The sequence below is a fragment of the Stomoxys calcitrans genome, chromosome 1, assembly GCF_963082655.1.
Source record: "Stomoxys calcitrans chromosome 1, idStoCalc2.1, whole genome shotgun sequence".
In the NCBI taxonomy this organism is placed as follows: Eukaryota; Metazoa; Arthropoda; class Insecta; order Diptera; family Muscidae; genus Stomoxys; species Stomoxys calcitrans.
The window spans coordinates 265,937,741-265,957,934 of record NC_081552.1 but is presented as its reverse complement, the minus strand read 5'-3'; the positions used below and the strand labels follow the sequence as shown (position 1 = coordinate 265,957,934).

The 20,194-nt window shown below is 37.5% G+C and overlaps 1 protein-coding gene across 6 annotated transcripts in view; it reads right to left on the bottom strand.

Annotated features, from left to right (window-relative positions):
• LOC106091469 (RNA-binding protein Musashi homolog Rbp6) overlaps positions 1 to 20,194 on the bottom strand; it is a 1,151,181-nt gene that overhangs the window by 36,836 nt on the left and 1,094,151 nt on the right. Inside the window, exon 13 of one of the 6 annotated variants that reach the window (XM_059360543.1) lies at positions 13,139 to 14,105. The exons of the other annotated variants lie outside the window; for them this stretch is intronic. Coding sequence (XP_059216526.1) covers positions 13,900 to 14,105 — 206 coding nt within the window. The 3' untranslated portion in view covers positions 13,139 to 13,899. Of the gene's footprint in view, positions 1 to 13,138; positions 14,106 to 20,194 lie in introns of those variants that run through there. 6 annotated transcript variants of the gene reach the window in all.

Below are 20,194 nucleotides of genomic sequence, written 5' to 3'. Positions count from 1 at the left end.
ATACGACATTATAATGATGTTGTTGAAGTGTAAATCAACACTCATTTCCTTATATACTTCTTGTGTCATTTATGGCAAACAATTATCACCTATTTGCATGTGAGTAGCTTATAGAAATTAATTTAGCTATGGCAATAGTTTTTTTTATGTGCTCTATTGGGTGATAGTTGGATATGGTCTTTGAATAGCTACCTGCTCGTATTCAATGATAAGGAAGATTTTCTATTGCCAGCACCAGGGTGCGTATGAGTATTGTTGATTATAGTTACCCATATAAACATACTTTTAACTAGCTAGTATGAAGCCCCAGCTCTATGATGACCAAAAATAGTCGTCGAGGAAGGCGTTGTACAAAATTTGGGAAAGACTGTTCAATAAACGCGCTTGCAATGGCTCTAGGAGTGAACATCGGGCTATATATATGTATGAGAGCTATATCTAAATCTGAACCGATTTCTATGAAATGTCGAGAGTCATAAAAAAATCCTTCTTGCTAAATTTCGAGAGAATCGGTTAACAAATGACCTTTTTATTGCATTATTACTTCAAATCGGACGAACATATATATGGGAGCTATATCCAATTCTGAACCGATTTTAAGCAAACTTCTCATATACTGTGGTAGTTGTCAAAAAAGGTGTTGTACAAAATTTTGGAAAGATTGGTCAATAAATGCGCCTGCAATGGCTCTGGGAGTGAAAATCGGGCTATATACTTGAGAACTATATCTAAATCTGAACCGATTTCAATGAAATTCGACAATAATGTCGAGAGTCATAATTGTTCTTGCTAAATTTCGAGAGAATCGGTTAACAAATGACCTTTTTATTGCATTATTACTGCAAATCGGACGAACATATATATGGGAGATATATCCAGATCTGAACCGATTTTTTCCAATTTCAATAGGCTTTGTCTATAGGCCGAAAAACATGCCTGGACCAAATTTGAAGACGATGGGATTAAAACTGCGACCTGTACTTTGTACACAATTTAACATGGACAGACGGAACGACAGACGGACGGGCAGACAGATGGACAGACGGATATAACTAAATCCAATCAGAAAGTGATTCTGAGTCGATCTGGATATGCATCGATGGGTCTACCTCTCTTCCTGTTGGGTGTTACTAATTCACTAAGTTATAATACCCTGTACCACAGTAGTGGTGTAGGTAATAATAGACCAATCTGAACCATATACGACACGGATGTCGAAAGGCCTAACATTAATCAGTGTAGAATATCGGCGAAATCGATCAATAAATGCGTCTTTTGTGGGCCCAAAACCTTAAATCGAGAGATCGGTCTATATGGCAGCTATATCCCAATCTGAAGCAATCAGGGCCATATTGAAGAGGGCTGTCAAAGGACCTAACACAACTCACTGTCCCAAATTTCAGCAAAATCGGATAATAAATGTGGCTTTTATGGGCCTAAGACCTTAAATCTGAGGATCGGTCTATATGACAGCTATATCCAAATGTGGACCGATTTGGTCCAAATTGACGAAGAATGTCAAAGGGCCTAAGACAATTCACTGTCCCAAATTTCAGCAAATTCGGATAATAAATGTGGCTTTTATGGGCCCAAGACCCGAAATCGGAAGATCGGTATATATGGCAGCTATATCCAAATCTGGACCGCTCTGTGCCAAATTAACGAAGGAAGTCGATGGGCCTTACACAACTCACTGTCCCAAATTTTAGCAAAATCGGATAATAAATGTGGCTTTTATGGGTCTAAGACCCTAAATCGGCGGATCGGTCAATATGGGGGCTATATCAAGATATAGTCCGTTCAATATTTCTATTTTTAAAGACTGTAGCAGATTTCAACAGACAGACGGACGGACATGTCTAGATCGTCTTAGATTTTTACGCTGGTAAAGAATATATATACTCTATACGGTCGGAAGTGGACATTTCGATATGTTGTAAACGGAATGACAAAATGAATATACCCCCATCCTTCGGTGGTGGGTATAAAAAGAAAATTTTTAGGAGGAATTCCGTGTTACTTATAAAATCCTTAATTGTTTTCAATACCACTCCCCTCAGTTGGTTCATGTCTGATATTGTGTCTCCACCTAAGTACCGGTATCTGTTGGACACGAAAGTCGGGCAATGACAAGGGAAATGCTCCAATGTCTCATCATCTTCCCCGCATGCCCTAAACATGCTATCAGTTGCTGCACCGATTTTACATAAGAGAGCTGCCCTGTGTGTCCCGTGATGATACCAATAGCTATACTGACCTCCTTCTTGCTACTTTTCAGTAATAGCCTCGTTTTCTCACGATCTGAATCCAATCATAGGATTTTCGCCGTCCTACCGACCGTTTCGCTGTTCCACAATGTTGCATGCGCATTCGTCGCCCACTCCCTTAACTCGATCTGCATCGACCCTAGAGCCTTCGGGTAAACCAAGTTTATTGACGGCAGTCCTCTGGCCGTCACCGCCAAATTGTTTGGCCTTTCATTTCCCCTTACTCCGTTATGGCCGGCACCCAAACGATGCGGATTTTGCCATCCTCAGAGAAGGCATTAATCCGCTGCTTACGGTGCAAGACTGTTCGCGACCTTATCGTCCTGGTTGTTATTGCCCCTATGGCAATTTTACTGTCGGTAAAGATGTTCACACTCGACGTCCTCGCGTTAGCACCACACCACTTTAAGCGTTCCGTGATCGCCCGGATCTCCGCCTGCAGGACCGTATTATGGTGAGGCAGTCTAAAACAAATCTCAATCTCTCAGTCTCAATATAAACCCCCAGGCCCACTCTGTCCTCTAGCTGTGATCCATCCGCGTAACATGATCTTCCAGATGGCAATACAAGGGTTCCGTCAATTCAAGACTGTGCCGATGGTAGCAGTGTCTCGCACTGGACTTCAAAGTTCATTTGTGGTATCCGATGGGAAACCTCTTCCCTTCCTTCCAGTTTCCTATCGGCGCCTCGATTATACCTCGATGGTATGAGCTGCTCCCATCCTCAATCCATTCTCCCATCGCCTTAAGTCTCATAACCGCAGTGGCTGCCTCTCACTTAATCTGTAAGTCAATGGGTCGGATATCTAGAATAGTCTCCAGTGCCCTAATGGGCGTGGGTCTCATCGCTTCGCCTATGCCAAGACAGCTCCTGTTCTCTGAACCGGTTGTATGGTTCTTATGTTGCACTCTTTCTCCATAGCAGTCCACCAAACTACTGAGGCATCTACATAGTGCCCAGCATCTGTGAGCCTTCTCAATACGCTGCTGAATGTGACACTTCCAATTCAGTTTCCTGTCAGATTTCGAAATCGTCGTATTGAGGAAATGTGGTGCGTTAAATTGGCCCACCTTCGTCTTCCTCGTGAAAACGCATATTTCAGTCTTCTCTGGGTTAACATTGAGACCTCTGGGTCTAGTCCAGTCATGTGTCATATGCAAGACCCTTTCGGCCCCTCTGCATAGCTCGTTCGTATCCTTACCCCTTAGATTCCCTTAAATTCTGGGTAAGAATTCCGCCTTTTATGCGTTAAATGTCTTCAATCGGAAAATAGGGCTATATGGTTCAAGACGTTAAATCGGGAGATCTCTTTATTCATACTCAGCACAGTTTTTCATTGAAATAGAGGCAAAAATATGACTTTTATGAACTCAGGAAATCTTTAGGAGACCGGTATAAAGGGTGCTATATCAAGATATAGTCCATCTTTGAGCTATAGTCTGTAAAGTGATTTAAACAGTTAGACGGACAGACATAGCTAGATCGTTTGTGAATTTCACGACGTCTAGCATGTATACTTTGTAGGATTGATAATGCATGATCAGGAGTTTTTCAAATGGAATGAGAAAATGGCCATATTTTTCAGTGGTGGGTTTAAAACCGTATTTTTGACTTAAGGAATATTTGGTAGGTTTTGGTCAGGTTTGGTAGGATTTTTCTTAAATTTTGATAGGAAATAATTTTCTTGAGTGGCAACACTGGTGGCAATTAATTTGATTTCAATATAACCAGCTAATGTCATAGTTGCTCTATGCAAACCTAGAGGACACAGGGTGCGTATGAGTTTTGATAAATATATGACGTATACGTCACATGGGCCTTTTGCTTACATTGTAATGAATGTGAGCATTGTTTTTTTTTCTAGGCAAATGCAACATTGAAATCGGATTAAAAGTTTTTTTTTTTGTCATTTTATCCCCTTTGATTTTTAAACTAATTAATTCAAACCCAATTAAAATATCTAGTGTTTCCAAACGGCGAAAAAAAGAGACATTTACATTTTCCTGTTTTTCCCCATATCTATTGGCTTTATTATCATAGATAAAAACATATTTAAAGTGATTATCATAAATTCGTTTAAAACTGATTTTATGCTTAATGCTGGGATCATTGGGGTTAAACGAACGCATTAACTATTCAAGGACCACATCCAAAATAAGTGAATCATTTGTGAATGTGTGTATAAGCATTTCTGTGTGGTGTGTGTAAGTAAGTGTTTTCAGTGGCGAGTAAGTGTGTGTGTGTGTGTGTGAGAGTGTCAGAGAGAGTGTCTGTGTAAACAACAATATTAACTAACTAACCAACTAATATTGTTGTTTATTATTATATGCTGCGAGATATAATTGCTTAAATAAGCACTATGACTCGTTCATTTCATTTAATTTTATGATATTTTTTTTTGTTGTTGCTATTGTTATTGTTGGTAGCTAATGATGATGGCTGGGGAGGTTGGGGGCATAAAGTTTGCTACTTGGAGTCCTCATTTGGATTATTACAAAGCTGTTGGAATGTTGCTGTCATAAAAACCATATTGCACGAGGCCCCCTGCCACCACACAAGTGGGCGGGGAGGGGCGGAGGCTGAACTTATCTAAAATAATTGCAAAGCAATATAAATACTTATGCTCATGTTTTTGGTTTTGTTGTTGTTGTTACTGTTGTTGTTTTCGCAATAATTGAATTTCAATTTATTTTTATTACTAAATATCAATATTTATTGTTTTTTTTTTTTTGAGGGGATTTGGATTGAGGGAGCTTTGGGGTTTGAAATTGGGTTTCTGTTTTAACTGCGTTGCTCATTTTGTTAGTTTGTATTATCTATATTGTATTGTTGTTGTTGTTGTTAAACTTTGGTTTTTACTACTCAAATATTATCAATTTAATAATTATAAGCATTATAGAGTTTACACACACACACAGCCAAACATGGCCATATCCATAACCACCCACTTGGGCATATTGTTTTGTTATAGGGGGCACTTATTGTTGTTGCCTGCATTGTTTTGGTTTTTATTTTTAAATAATCATTCAATTATTGTTTAGCTCAATATTTGCCCACTTTGTTTTGGTTTTGGCATATGGGCTTTAGTTTGTTGCCCAGGGCCCATTGCAGTTTGGCATATCATTGGCCGCTGTATTTCCGGTTGGCTGGACAATGGTAGTAACAAGATTGTTGGTAAGTATGTGTGTTTGCGTTTTAATAGGCCTAATTATATCCACATATTAATAATAATTCATAATCGTTCTAATCAATACAAATACTTTGCTGAGGCTGGTGTGGATAGGCTTGTGCATGTGTGTGTGTCCCATTTTTTTCTAGTTTTACAAAATGTTCTATTGTAATACAGTTTGTTTTTGAGTGTGTGTGTGTGTGTATTGTTTGTTATTTTTTTATGAGGGAGTTTGTTGGACTTCTTCTTGCAGTTTCAGCTTAATAAATACATTTTGCATATTATGCGAATATGCGTCGAGTTTTTTCTGCACTCTCTTTATTTGAATAATTTGTTTGGTAATTTTTTCTATATCAGTTGCTGATGTTTTTTTTTTTCTTCTTCTTTTTGTTTGTAGTTCGCTTAGCAATTGGCAATATATTTTAAATTGGTTGTTAGTTTTTGCTTCTTCTTTTTTCCTTATTATAATTATTTTAATATATGATATAATTTATTTAGTAAATATGCGTAAAAAAGCAAGGACAAGCATTATGCAAATTGTTTTGTTTTTTTTCTCTTGATTTTTGTTAAAATATTTTGTTCGTTTTTTTTTTCTTTGTAGGTTTTGCAGAATTTTGCATTTGGTTGTTCTTGTTGTTGTGTTGCAATTTGTTTTTCAGAATAAATGGATGGATAATTGATTCAAAAAACACATTTATTTTTGATTTTTCTTTTATATCTTATGCTTAGAATATATTTTTATGTATATAGATATATATATATATTTTTTTTTAATATATATAATTTTTGTTTTTATAATAGTTTAACAAATTTAAATATAAAATTTGTAAAAATTGTTTTCTGTTTTGTTTGTATTTTAGTGGTTTTTGTAATGGCTTTTATTTTGGTTTTTAAAAATGTATCATAATTTATTATAATTAAATGGTCCAGAAAAGAAAAAAATACAATATACGCATAAAAAAACGGTGTTTGCATGAATATATATAATTTTAGTTAAATTAAAATTAAAAATATGGTAAAATGGTTTTCTTAAAAATAATTATACAAAAATTTATGTATATATTCCAACAAGACTATTTAATTTTATGTATTTGTTATTCTATGATCAAAGCAAAATAATAAAGTTAAATTGTTTTAATTAAAAAAAAAACAAAAAATCTCAAATTGTACATTTTAAGGGTTTTAAATATAAACTTTTCGTTTAAAGTTCTTCTGTCTATGAATATATTAAAAAAGAAAGATAGAAAATTAAAAAAAAAAATATCAATAAAATTAAATTTCATCTTCTAAGATCGAGTTGACAGGGGGATAGACTTAAAATAACTTAAAAAATTAATTATAATAACATAAAATTAAGTATAAACAAGAAAGAGCGCGCTAAGTTCGGCCGGGCCGAATCTTATATACCCTCCACCATGGATCGCATTTATCGAGTTCTATGCGCAGTATCTCTTTTTAGGCAAACAAAGAATACTAAATAAGAACTATTGTGCTATTGGAGCTTTAACAATGAATGCTGAACATTGTAGAAGTCATTGTGTAATATTTCAGTTCATTCGGATAAGAATTGCGCCTTGTAGGGGCTCAAGAAGCAAAATCGGGAGATAGGTGTATATGGGAGCTGTATCAAGCTATAAATCGATTCAGACCATATTAGACACGTATGTTAAAGGTCATGAGAGAAGCCGGATGAGAATTGCGCCCTCTAGAGGCTCAAGAAGTCAAGATCCCAGATCAGTTTATATGGCAGCTATATCAGGTTATAAACCGATTTGCATCATACTTAGCACAGTTATTGGAAGTCATAACAAAACACCTCGTGCAAAATTTCAGGCAAATTAGATGAGAATTGCGCCCTCTAGCGGCTCAAGAAGTCAAGATCTAAGATCGGTTTATATGACAGCTATATCAGGTTGTGAACCGATTTAAGCCATGCTAAGCACAGTTGTTGGAAGTGATACCAAAATACTATGTGCAAAGTTTCAGTTAAATCGGAGGAGAATTGTGCCCTCTAGAGGCTCAAGAAGTCAAGACCCAAGATCGGTTTATATGACAGCTATATCAAAACATTGACCGATTTGAACCATACTAAGCGCAGTTGTTGGAATTGACACCAAAACACTACGTTCGAAATGTCAGTCAAATCGGATGAGAATTGCGCCCTCTAGAGGCTCAAGAAGTCAAGACCCAAGATCGGTTTATATGACAGCTATATCAAAACATTGACCGATTTGAACCATACTAAGCGCAGTTGTTGGAATTGACACCAAAACACTACGTTCGAAATGCCAGTCAAATCGGATGAGAATTGCGCCCTCTAGGGGCTCAAGAAGTCAAGACCCAAGATCGGTTCATATGGCAGCTATATCCGGTTATGAACCGATTTGAACCATACTTAGCATAGTTGTTGGATATCATAACAAAACAAGTCATGCAAAATTTCATTCAAATCGGATAAGAATTGCCCCCTCTAGTGGCTCAAGAAGTCAAGACCCAAGATCGGTTTATATGGCAGTTATACCAGGTTACAAACCGATTTGAACCATACTTAGCACAGTCGTTGGAAGCCATAGCGAAACACGTCCTTATGTGGCATCTATATCAAAACATTGACCGATTTGAACCATACTAAGCGCAGTTGTTGGAATTGATACCAAACCTCCACGTTCGAAATTTCATTCCAATCGGATTAGAATTGCGCCCTTAGCGGGCTTCCGACAGACGGACAGACAGACGGACGGACAGACAGATGGACGGACATGGCTAGATCGAAATGGCGATCAACGATCTTAGACGCATATTTCGAGGTGTTACAAACAGAATGACGAAATTAGTATACCCCCATCCTATGGTGGCCACCATAGCGCAGAGGTTAGCATGTCCGCCTATGACGCTGAACGCCTGGGTTCGAATCCTGGCGAGACCATCAGAAAAAATTTTCAGCGGTGGCTTTCTCTTCCTAATGCTCCCCAAGAGGTGTCGCAGTGCGGCACGTCGTTTAGACTCGGCTATAATAAGGAGGCCCTTATCATTGAGCTTAAAATTTGAATCGGAAGGCACTCAGGGATATGTGAGAAGTTTGGTCCAGTTCCTTAGTCGAATGTTAATGGGCAAAATTTGCATTTTTTGTATTGGGAGGCTTTAAACTGCGCACAATTCCCAATTTTTGGGAAATCGGATGAAAAATAAAGCTGTTATTGCCTTCAGACCCTTTATCGGCTGCTATATCTAAATATAGTCCGATCTGAACCATATTTGGATTAGATTTCGGGAGGCCTAAAGTAACCCACTGTTGTAAATTTCAGCAAAATCGGGTAATAAATAAAGCCTTTAGGGGCTTCAGACCCTTTATCGGGAGATCGGCCTATATAGCAGCTATATCCAAATATGGTCCGATTTGGCCCGATCAAGAACTTAACCAGCGTGCATCAAAAAGACGTATCCGTGTCAAATTTCAGCTCAATATCTCAATTTTTGAAGGCTCTAGAGTGATTACAATAGACGGACGGACAGACACACGGACATCGTTAAATCGTTTTAGAATTTTACGACGATCCGAAATATATGTACTTTGTAGGGTGGGAAATTTATATCTCGATGTTTTGCAAACGGACTAACTAAATGAATGGGCTCCCTATCTTACGGTGGTGGGTATAAAAATGATGGCTAAAATTTTTTTTTTATTTCATATGCAAACAGTTACAATGCCTTATTCGATTATTCAAATACAAAAAAATTAAATTTGTTTAAAAAAACCAAAAGTTCGAATACACCAAATGTTTCGTTTACAATTCTTATAATTAGGTAAAAATAATGTTGTTGAATGATCAACATAAAAATATAACATAAATACTAACCAACAGTAAAACATTTTAACTATTTATAAATTAAAAAAAAAAAAATAGTTTTATTATAAAGTATAGATCATTGAAAGTAAATTGAAGTGGAACTATATTGAATTGTATAAAAAAAATATATATTTATGTATATAAGCTAAACTTGGGATATAGCATGTCGGAAATTGGGGGACTTACTAATGAGAGTGTAATGCAGGCAATGGGGTTTATTTTTATTATGTACTAAGTTATAGTATTACAACTTTTTGAAATTAAAGAGAAAAAATAATATTGAAAAATGCTAGACTTCACACTTCATCATCCATTGTTCGGGGATATTAATTTCAATGTGTTTAAGATAGAGGAGATGTAGAGTAAAGAGAATGGAGGACGTTAATTGCATTAAATTTCCAAGGAAATGTTTTCAACTCATTTTATGACTTCCCACTAGTTGATGCCTTTCTACGTCTTTTATAAACAACATTCTACAAAAAATTGTTTAGAATTGTAACAACATTTCATTGTTAGCTACGCTATGATGTTTTATTGTTCATCCATCACTACCAAAAATTCAATTCTTTATTATTTTGAAGTCCAATCAGCGTCCTATGTTAGTTTGGTTATAGGGTTTCAGCACACATTATATTATCGGTGATGTATAACTTATAAGCGCCCAGGACCTACGGAGTTCAGATAACCAATGCGCTGTGCGGTGGATTGGATTCATATGAGAGTCTTTGATCTGTCGCTACTTTGGCATAACAGAGGAAAGAATTGTCTAGGAATACCCCCATAACATAATCCAACCTATAAAAACATTGACTACCGACAGCTCAATTAGTTTAAGAATGTTGGCATAAGTTGCACATAGGTAGCTGGTGCTAGTTTCACCAATTATTGGGTTGCCCAAAAAGTAATTGCGGATTTTTCATATAGTCGGCGTTGATAAATTTTTTCACAGCTTGTGACTCTATAATTGCATTTTTTCTTCTGTCAGTTATCAGCTGTTATTTTTAGCTTGCTTTAGAAAAAAAGTGTAAAAAAGTATATTTGATTAAAGTTCATTCTAAGTTTTACTAAAAATGCATTTACTTTCTTTTAAAAAATCCGCACTTACTTTTTGGGCAACCCAATATTTAAACTTTCATTGTAAAAAAAGAGTATTCTTTGTTCTCAAGAAAAAAAACGCATTATCATTTCTAGAAGTAACGTGTACGCTTATTCGAAATACATGTACTAGTAAAATATTTTAAGTTCAACATCAACAAAATATAAGTAAAACAAGTAAAAATGTGCTAAGTTCGGCCGGACCGAATCTTATATACCCTCCACCACGGATCGCATTTGTCGAGTTATTTTCCCGGCATCTCTTCTTAAGCAAAACAGGAAATAAGAAAAAGTTTGCTCTGCTATTAGAACGATATCAAGATATGGTCCGGTTTGGACCACAATTAAATTATATGTTGGAGATCTGTGTGAAATGTCAGCCAATTCGAATAAGAATTGCGCCCTTTGGGGGCTCAAGAGGTAAAATAGAGGGATCGATTTATATGGGAGCTGTATCAAGCTATAGACCGATTCAGACCATAATAAACACGTATGTTGAAGGTCATGGCAGGATCCGTCGTACAAAATTTCAGCCAAATCGGATAATAATTGCTACCTCTATAGGCTCAAGAAGTCAAGATGCCAGATCGGTTTATATGGCAGCCATATCAGGTTATTAACCGATTTGAACCTTATTTGACACAGTTGTTGAAAGTAAGAATAGAATACGTCATGCAAAATTTCAGCCAAATCGGATAGGAATTGCGCCCTCTAGAAGCTCAAGAAGTCAAGTCCCCAGATCTGTTTATATGACAGCTATATCAGGTTATGAACCGATTTGAGCCATACTTGACACAGTTGTTGGATATCATAAACAAATACTTCGTGCAAAAATTCATTCAAATCGGAGACTCAAGAAGTCAAAACCTAAGATCGGTTTATTTGGCAGCTATATCAGGTTATGAACCGATCTGAATCATACTAAACCCAGTTTTTGGAAGTGATACTAAAACACCACATACAAAATTTCTTTCAAATAGGATGAGAATTGAGCCCTCTAAAAGCTCAAGAAGTCAAGGCCCTAGATAGGCTATATCAAAATATATACCGATTTGGGCCGTACATAGCACAGTTGTTGGAAGTAATACCAAAACACCACTTGCGAAATTTCAGTCAAATGGGACGAGAATTGCGCCCTCTAGAGGCTCAAAACGTCAAGACCCAAGATCGGTTTATATGGCTGCTATATCAGGTTCTATACCGATTTACGCCATACATAGCACAGTTATTGGAAGTCTTAACAAAACTCCTCATGCAAAATTTCAGCCAAATCAGATGAGAATTGCCGGCTGTATTGGCTCAAGAAGTCAAGACCCAAGATCGGTTTATATGGCAGCTATATCAAAACATGGACCGATTTGAACCATACTTAGAGCAGTTGTTGGAAGTGATACCAAAACACCACGTGCGAAATTTCATTCCAATCGGATAAGAATTGCGCCCTCTAGAGGCTCAAGAAGTCAAGACCCAAGATCGGTTTATATGCCAGCTATACTAGGTTATGAAACGATTTGAACCATACTTAAAACGGTTGTTGGATATCATAACAAAACAAGTCGTTCAAATTTTCATTCCAATGGGATAAGAATTGTGCCCTGTTGAGGCTCAAAAAGACAAGACCCAAGATCGGTTTATATGGCAGCTATATCAAAACATGAACCGATATGGCCCATTTAAAATCCCAACCGACCTACACTAATAAGAAACAGTTGTGCAAAATTTCAAGCGTCTAGCTTTACTCCTTCGGAAGTTAGCGTGCTTTCGACAGACGGACGGACGGACATCGCTAGATCGACATAAAATGTCACGACGATCAAAAATATATATACTTTATGGGGTCTCAGACGAATATTTCGATTAGTTTCAAACAGAATGACGAAATTAGTATACCCCCATTCTATGGTGGAGGGTAAAAAAAACTGAAACAATTACCAAATTTTTAATCAATTCACTCTAAAAAACACGAAATTGGTAAAAAATTTTGAAGTCATATATCCTGGGGGGACGCCCCATCCCAAAACCCTCTCGAACGGACATGTGTAAGATAGGGACAATATGGGTATCAAATGAAAGGTATTTAAGAGTAGAGTACGAATTTGATATAATTTACGTAAGCTGATATGGTGATTGTGTGGCCCATGGTGAGTTCTTCCATAAATGCATTTTATTTAAATGATCTCTACCCCCTCGCCATTAAAATGGGATGGGATTGATCTATTGCACAATTTGATGAATTATATGTAATGTAAAAAAACTAAACATATTGCAATAATTAAGATGATAAACGTTTAGTATATATTTTTCAGCTAAAGTCTAACATTGCTAATGTGTATTTTACCAGTTTATAGATAAGATTTTGTTTTTTTGGTTTTGCTCTCTCACCGCATCGTTCTAAGTGAGCTAAACAACTATATTGCTGAACAAGTCCTTGTTGACTACATGTATTGAAATATATTTATACGCAAGGACTTGTCATAAACTAACGAATAGATCGAGTCTGTGAGTGTGTGTGTGTGTGTGTCTATGGGTATATGTGAGGGAGAGAGCAAAAGATTTGTAACACTACTGTTAGTACTTTATTTTTCTTGTTTGAAAAATTGGGCGGGCGATTATACAAATGTACGGATATGTGGCTAAGCATGTATGTCTTGTGATTAGGTGCTGCAGTACCAATACCACCACGAAATAAAATCGTTGTGATTGCCAATGTCTAGCTACAAATAGTTCTATTTTGATGGTATTTTTTTTTGCTAGCCATGTTGGACGTTATCGGCAAGAAAGTGGGAGCTTCCCTGGGTAACCCTGGGTAACATCTATTATGGTTTTCTAATACGCACGCACGCACACACACATACATAGTGTTAATATGCACTATTGCAACTACTAATTGAGTTTTTATGCTGTTGATGTATCGTTCGCTAAACTAGCAGATACAAATCTAAGCTATGCTAATTTGAGCAAACCTCCTGCTTGCTCGATACTCTATTTCTATATAAGTATTAGTAAAATTTTCAACTATGAGTGAGTGAGTGAGAGAGAGAGAGAGAGCGAGAAGGGGATAAATAGAGTTTCAAATATATGATGTCGTTTGTCACTACAGCTACTACAACTACTAAAGTGAAATGTTTTTCTCTCAACTACTTTCAAACTTCAAAAACTATGCTAGACTAAACTATTGTTTTCTTTAGCTGTTTTGGAATCAACGTTTTGCTGCTCTTCGCCTAATATTGCGAATATTGCACAAGAATCTTCGTTTCTTCGTTATATGCTCTTCTTCTGATGTCCGAGGAAAAACACTCAAATTGGTGAGGTTTTCTTCGCTTTTCTTCCTTCTGTGCCCATTTAGAGGGACACTTTGTGCTGTGCTCGTGCTTTGATGAGGATTTTAAATGATCTTGGCTTGACTTTTCTTTTCATTGGCCACAACAAACAAAAGCCCGCCTTTGGTGACGGGACCTAGTAGTACGGGGTGGAAGAACTGTTGTCTGTCTGTGTGCGATCGTAAGCGGGGGGATTGCTATTAAAAGTTGTTGATGCCCAGGAATTGTGACTTGATAGCGGCGGTGCGTGTTAAAGCGGTGGTTAAAGGCAGTGTAAGTGCCTGGTGGGGGAATCCTGCTGTCGATGGCTGGTTACCGGCTGCTCCGCCACCAGTACCAGGCCGCCTGCCTGCATTCGTACTACACGTACCAAATGTACTTCTACCGATGCCACAAATTGTTAAGCCTACAAAATTATCATTTTTCACGATTTAAATACAATGTTTGAAGGAAGTATTCTTTTGTGGATATCGTATGTGCTTAGGTAATGAGGTGTGTTTCGTTAACTACATTTTATTCCTGGATTTTGGGGGGATTGTGTGTAACAAAGTAGAGATTTGGTTATGATGGCAAAGGATTGAGGAGTCATAAAGACAATTTTCCGATTGAGTGTCAAATGCTTGAAGAAATTGGCTTAAAAAAAGACCTTAAATTCAAAGACAATTAACTAAAAAACAATAATGTTTAATATAGAATTAAATAAAATTGACTTAAAATCTAATAAAACAAGTAAAATATTGGTCTTTTTGGCATATATATCCAATTATAAAACGATCTGAACCCTATTAAGGTCGGACATCGTGAGGCTCAGAAAAACTCACTGTTTTAAATTTCAAATAGGATAATAAATAAAGCTTTTATGAATTGCAGCCCCCTTATCGGCAGATCGGTCCATATGGTAGCTATATCTAAATATAGTCCGATCTGAACCATATTTAGGTTGGGTTTCAGGAGGCCTAAAACTACCCACTGTTTCAAATTTCAGCGAAATCGGATACAAAATAAAGCATTTATGGCCTTCAGACCCTTTATCGGGAGATCGGTCTATATGGTAGCTGTATCCAAACATAGTCCGATATGAACCATATTTGGGTCAGATGTTAGGAGGTCTTAACCTACTCACTGTTTTAAATTTCAGCGAAATCGGATACAAAATAAAGCTTTTATGGCCATCAGACTCTTTATCGGGAGATCGGTCTATATGACAGCTATATCTAAATATAATCCGATCTGAACCATATTTGGGTCAGATGTTGAGAGGCTAAAAATATCTCACTGTTGCAAATTTCAGCGAAATCAGGTGATAAATAAAGCTTTTATGGGCTTTAGACCCTTTATCGGGAGATCGGTCTATATGGCAGCTATAACTAAATATAGTCCGATCTGAACTATATTTAGGTCAGGTCTTGAGAGGCCCAAAACTACGCACTGTTTCAAATTTCAGCGAAATCGGTTGAAAAATAAAGCTTTTATGGGCTACAGACCCTTTACCTGGAGGTCGGTCTATATGGCAGCTATATCTAAATATGGACCGATCTAATCCATAGTTAGGTCAGATGTTGGTAGACTTAAAATAATCCACTGTTGTAATTTTCAGCGAAATCGAGTAATACATAAAGCTTTTATGGTCTTCAGACCCTTCATCGGGAAATCGGTTTATATGGCAGCCATATATAAATATGGACCCATCTAATCCGTAGTTAGGACAGATGTTGGGAGGCTTAAAATAAACCACTGCTGCAAATTTCAGCGAAATCGGGTAATAAATAAAGCTTTTATGGGCTTCAGACCCTTTATCGGGAGATTGGTCTATATGGCAGCTATATCTAAATATGAACCGATCTAATCCATATTTGGGTCAGATGGTAGGAGGCTTAAAATAACACACTGTTGTAATTTTCAGCGAAATCGGGTAATAAATAAAGCTTTTATGGCCTTCAGATCCTTAATCGGGAGATCGGTCTATATGGCAGCTATATATAAATATGGTCCGATTTGACCCGGTTAAAACCTAAACCAGCGTGCATCAAAAGGACGTATCTGTGCCAAATTTCATCTCAATATCTCAATTTTTAAAGGCTCTAGAGTGATTACAACAGACGGACGGACAGATACACGGACATCGTTAAATCGTCTTAGATTTGTATAACCTCTACCATAGAATGGGGGTATACTAATTTCGTCATTCTGTTTGTAACTACCCGAAATATTCGTCTGAGACCCTATAAAGTATATATATTCTTGATTGTCGTGACATTTTATGTCGATCTAGGCATGTCCATCCGTCTGTCCGTCCGTCTGTCCGTCTGTCTGTTCGTCCGTCTGTCTGTCCGTCTGTCCGTCCGTCTGTCCGTCTGTCTGTCCGTCTGTCTGTCCGTCCGTCAGTCCGTCCGTCTGTCCGTCTGTCCACCCGTCTGTCCGTCCGTCCGTCTGTCCACCCGTCTGTCCGTCCGTCTGTCTGTCCGTCTGTCTGTCCGTCCGTCTGTCTGTCTGTCCGTCTGTCTGTCCGTCCGTCTGTCCGTCTGTCCTTCTGTCCGTCTGTCCTTCTCTCCGTCTGTCCTTCTGTCCGTATGTCCTTCTGTCCGTCTCTCCTTCTGTCAGTCTGTCCTTCTGTCCGTCTGTCCTTCTGTCCGTCTGTCCGTCCGTCTGTTCGTCCGTCTGTTCGTCCGTCGGTTCGTCCGTCTGTTCGTCCGTCTGTCCGTCCGTCTGTCCGTCCGTCTGTCCGTCCGTCTGTCCGTCCGTCTGTCCGTCCGTCCGTCTTTCTGTCGAAAGCCCGCTAACTTTCGAAGGAGTAAAGCTAGCCACTTGAAATTTTGCACAATTACTTCTTATTAGTGTAGGTCGGTTGGGATTGTAAATAGGCCATATCGGTCCATGGTTTGATATTCTTATCCTATTGGAATGAAATTTTGAACGACTTGTTTTGTTATGATATCCAACAACTGTTTTAAGTATGGTTGAAATCGGTTCAAAACCTGATATAGCTGTCATATAAACCGATCTTGAATCTTGACTTCTTGAGCCCCTATAGGGCACAATTTTTATCCGATTGGAATGAAATTTTGCAGGACGTATTTCGCTATGATTTCCAACGACTGTGCCAAATAAGGTTCAAGTCGGTTCATAACCTGTATAGCTGCCATATAAACCAATCTGGGATCTTGACTTCTTGAGCCTCTAAAGGTCGCAATTATTATCCGAATTGCCTGAAATTTTATACGACGGATGTCTATATCTCAATACAGCTCCCATATAAATCGATCTCTCTATTTTACTTCTTGAGCCCCCAAAGGACGCAATTCTTATTCGAATTGGCTGACATTTTACACAGGTCTCCAAAATATAATATAATTGTGGTCCAAGCCGGTCCATATCTTGATATCGCTCTAATAGCGGAGCAAATCTTTTCTTATATCATTTTTTGCCTAAGAAGAGATGCCGGGAAAAGATCTCGACAAATGCGATCCATGGTGGGAGGGTATATAAGATTCGGCCCGGCCGAACATAGCGCGCTTTGCATGCTATGCCGTCATCGCATGAGGTCCCCGTGGCAGTGGATGTATCGAAGGCATTCGTCAGGGTCAGCCATGCCAAACTATTTGAGTATATCACCAACATGTTCCTTCGTCTAGGCCTGAAACGCTGGGTTACGAATTATATGTGTGGTGGCTTGTCTTTGGGGAATTAAGAGATAAGAAGTCGAAACCCAGTAGAGCGATACAGGGAGTTTCCCAAGGCGGGATGATATCTCCGGCACTGTTTCTCCTCCTAATGCTGGCAACATTTGTGAGGTAATATGCCATGTAAAACCTCTCCCCGAAGGGGTGTCGCGCTGCGGCACGCCGTTCGGACTCGGCTATGACCATTGACCATTTTATTGCATTGTTACTGCAAATGGGGAGCTATATCCTAATCTGAACCGATATTTTCCAATTTCAATAGGCTTCGTCTCTAGGCCGAAAAACTTACCTATACCAAATTTTAAGAAGATCGGATTAAAATTGCGACCTGAGGTGTGTACACAAATTAACATGAACAGACGGACGGACATACAGACAGACGGACAGACAGACGGACATAGCTAAATCGAATTCTGAGTCGATCGGTTTACATATCAATGGGTCTATCTCTTTTCCTTTTGGGTGTTACAAACAAATGTACTAAGTTATAACACCCTGTACCGCAGTAGTGGTGTAGGGTATAAAAATTAATTAATTAAAAAATTTAACAAAATTAACCAAAATTATTTAAAAAATTAAATATAGAGAAAAAATAAAGTAAATAAAATTTATTTAAAAAGAAGTTTAATTTTGTATTTCTATCTTAAATAAAGAAACTGATTTCCATTCCTTGAGATACAGCTTTTGACACTCAAGGCTTTATATTTTTGCTTTTTGTGTAAGCCATATTTCGCAGCATTTGGTTTCTGTGTCACATCACTAAACCCATTTGCAATACCAAAACCAAGATATATCGAACATCTTTTTGCTTCAGAGATTTTCAAATATTTTTCTTTATTAGGTTTTTTGTTTTTTAAATTTGTAAAAATTTAAATAATAAAGATTGTATGCGTATATAACAATATCATATTCTGCAACTATATCTTAAACAATTTGTGTGTTTTTGTATTTTGCATGTACTCGTTTGTATATATGTATATATTTAAGTTGTTGTTCATTGTCTTTGGTGAAGAAAATAAAATCATTAAATCATAAAATGAAGTTAAAACAGAAAGAGAAATCATATATAAATTTCCAGACTTATGGCAAATAAACACTTAAGTCTAAGTGTAACATAACAATAGTAAAAGTAATAAAATTATTTTTTTTCTTTTGTGTCATTAAAAAATAAAACTGGAAAGTTTTTAAGCTGTTGATGTGGGAGGCGCCATCATATAATCACCAAACAATATACGATTTTCCGGGACTACACTCATGACACTGGCTAAATGTGATGAGGAAGCAGCAGAAAATTTTTTTAAAGCCAACCATGAAAATTAAAAGAAAAAAAGAGAGAAATGAAAATTATATAAAAAAACAAGTAAAAAGGCGTTAAATTCGGCCGGGCCGATCTTTGGATACCCACCACCTCGGGTATATATGAAAACCACCTTTCGTCACAATCCTGTGAAAATTGCAAACCTTATGCCCCATAGCAGTTATATCGAAATATGTACCGATTTGACCCAAATACAAAAAAGTACAGTAGCTATATCTAGAAACAAACCGATCTGAACCATATACAACACGGATGTCGAAAAGCCTAACATTAGTCACTGTGTCAAATTTCAGTGAAATCGGATTATAAATGCGCCTTTTATGGGCCCAAAACCTTAAATCGAGACATCGGTCTATATGGCAGCTATATCCAAATCTGGTCCGATCTGGGTCATATTGAGGTAGGATGTTGAGGAACCCAACACAACTCACTGTCCTAAATTTCAGCAAAATCGAATAATACATGTGGCTTTTATGGGCCTAAGACCCTAATCTGCGGATCGGTCTATATGGCAGCTTTATCCAAATATGGACCCATCGGCGCCAAATTGATGAAGGATCTCGAAGGGCTTATCGAAACTCACTGTTCCAAATTTCAGCAAAATCGGATAATAAATGTGAGTTTTATGGGCCCAAGACCCAAAATCGGCGGATCGGTCTATATGGCAGCTATATCCAAATCTGGACCCATCAGGACCAAATTAAAGAATGATGTCGAAGGGTGTATCACAACTCACTATCCCAATTTTCATCAAAATCGGATAATAAATGTGGCTTTTATGGGCTTAAGACCCTAAATCGGCGGATCGGTCTATATGGGGGCTTTATGAAGATATAGCCCATCTTCGAACTTAACCTGCTTATGGTTAAAACAAGAAAATGAGCAAAATTTCAGCTCAATATCTCTATGTTTAAAGACTGTAGCGTGATTTCAACAGACAGACGGACGGACATGGCTAGATCGTCTTAGATTTTTAAGCTGATCCGACACTTTATAGGGTCGGAAATGGATATTTCGATGTGTTGCAAACGGAATGACTAAATGAATATACCCCCTAACCTACGGTGGTGGGTATAAAAATTTTAAATGATGTTGGCCTATCATCATGAGTTTAGAATTTCAGTGAACCCAATAGGAAATTGTTAGTTACAAAAGCAAAAAGAAACAACAAATTGGCACATTACAGACATTTCACGTGGTTAGGCACAAAATGCGATGAACATTCACAGTTTTTTTTTAAATAAAAAATCCAATTTGCAGTGTTAAGTGTAGTCCCGTGCACAACAACATATCGCATATACATATGAACAAATTTTTAACAATAATAATGAGGATAAATATTGAATTCAATTATTCTAGTGCTCTACTATGCCCTATACCCTACACCTTATTCTATTATTTCAATTGGGCACTGGCTTTGAGTAAGGATACAACCATGAACGTACTCGGTTAGGGTAATTTTGAGCCATTGCTAGTATTGACGAAGTTTAACCTGGC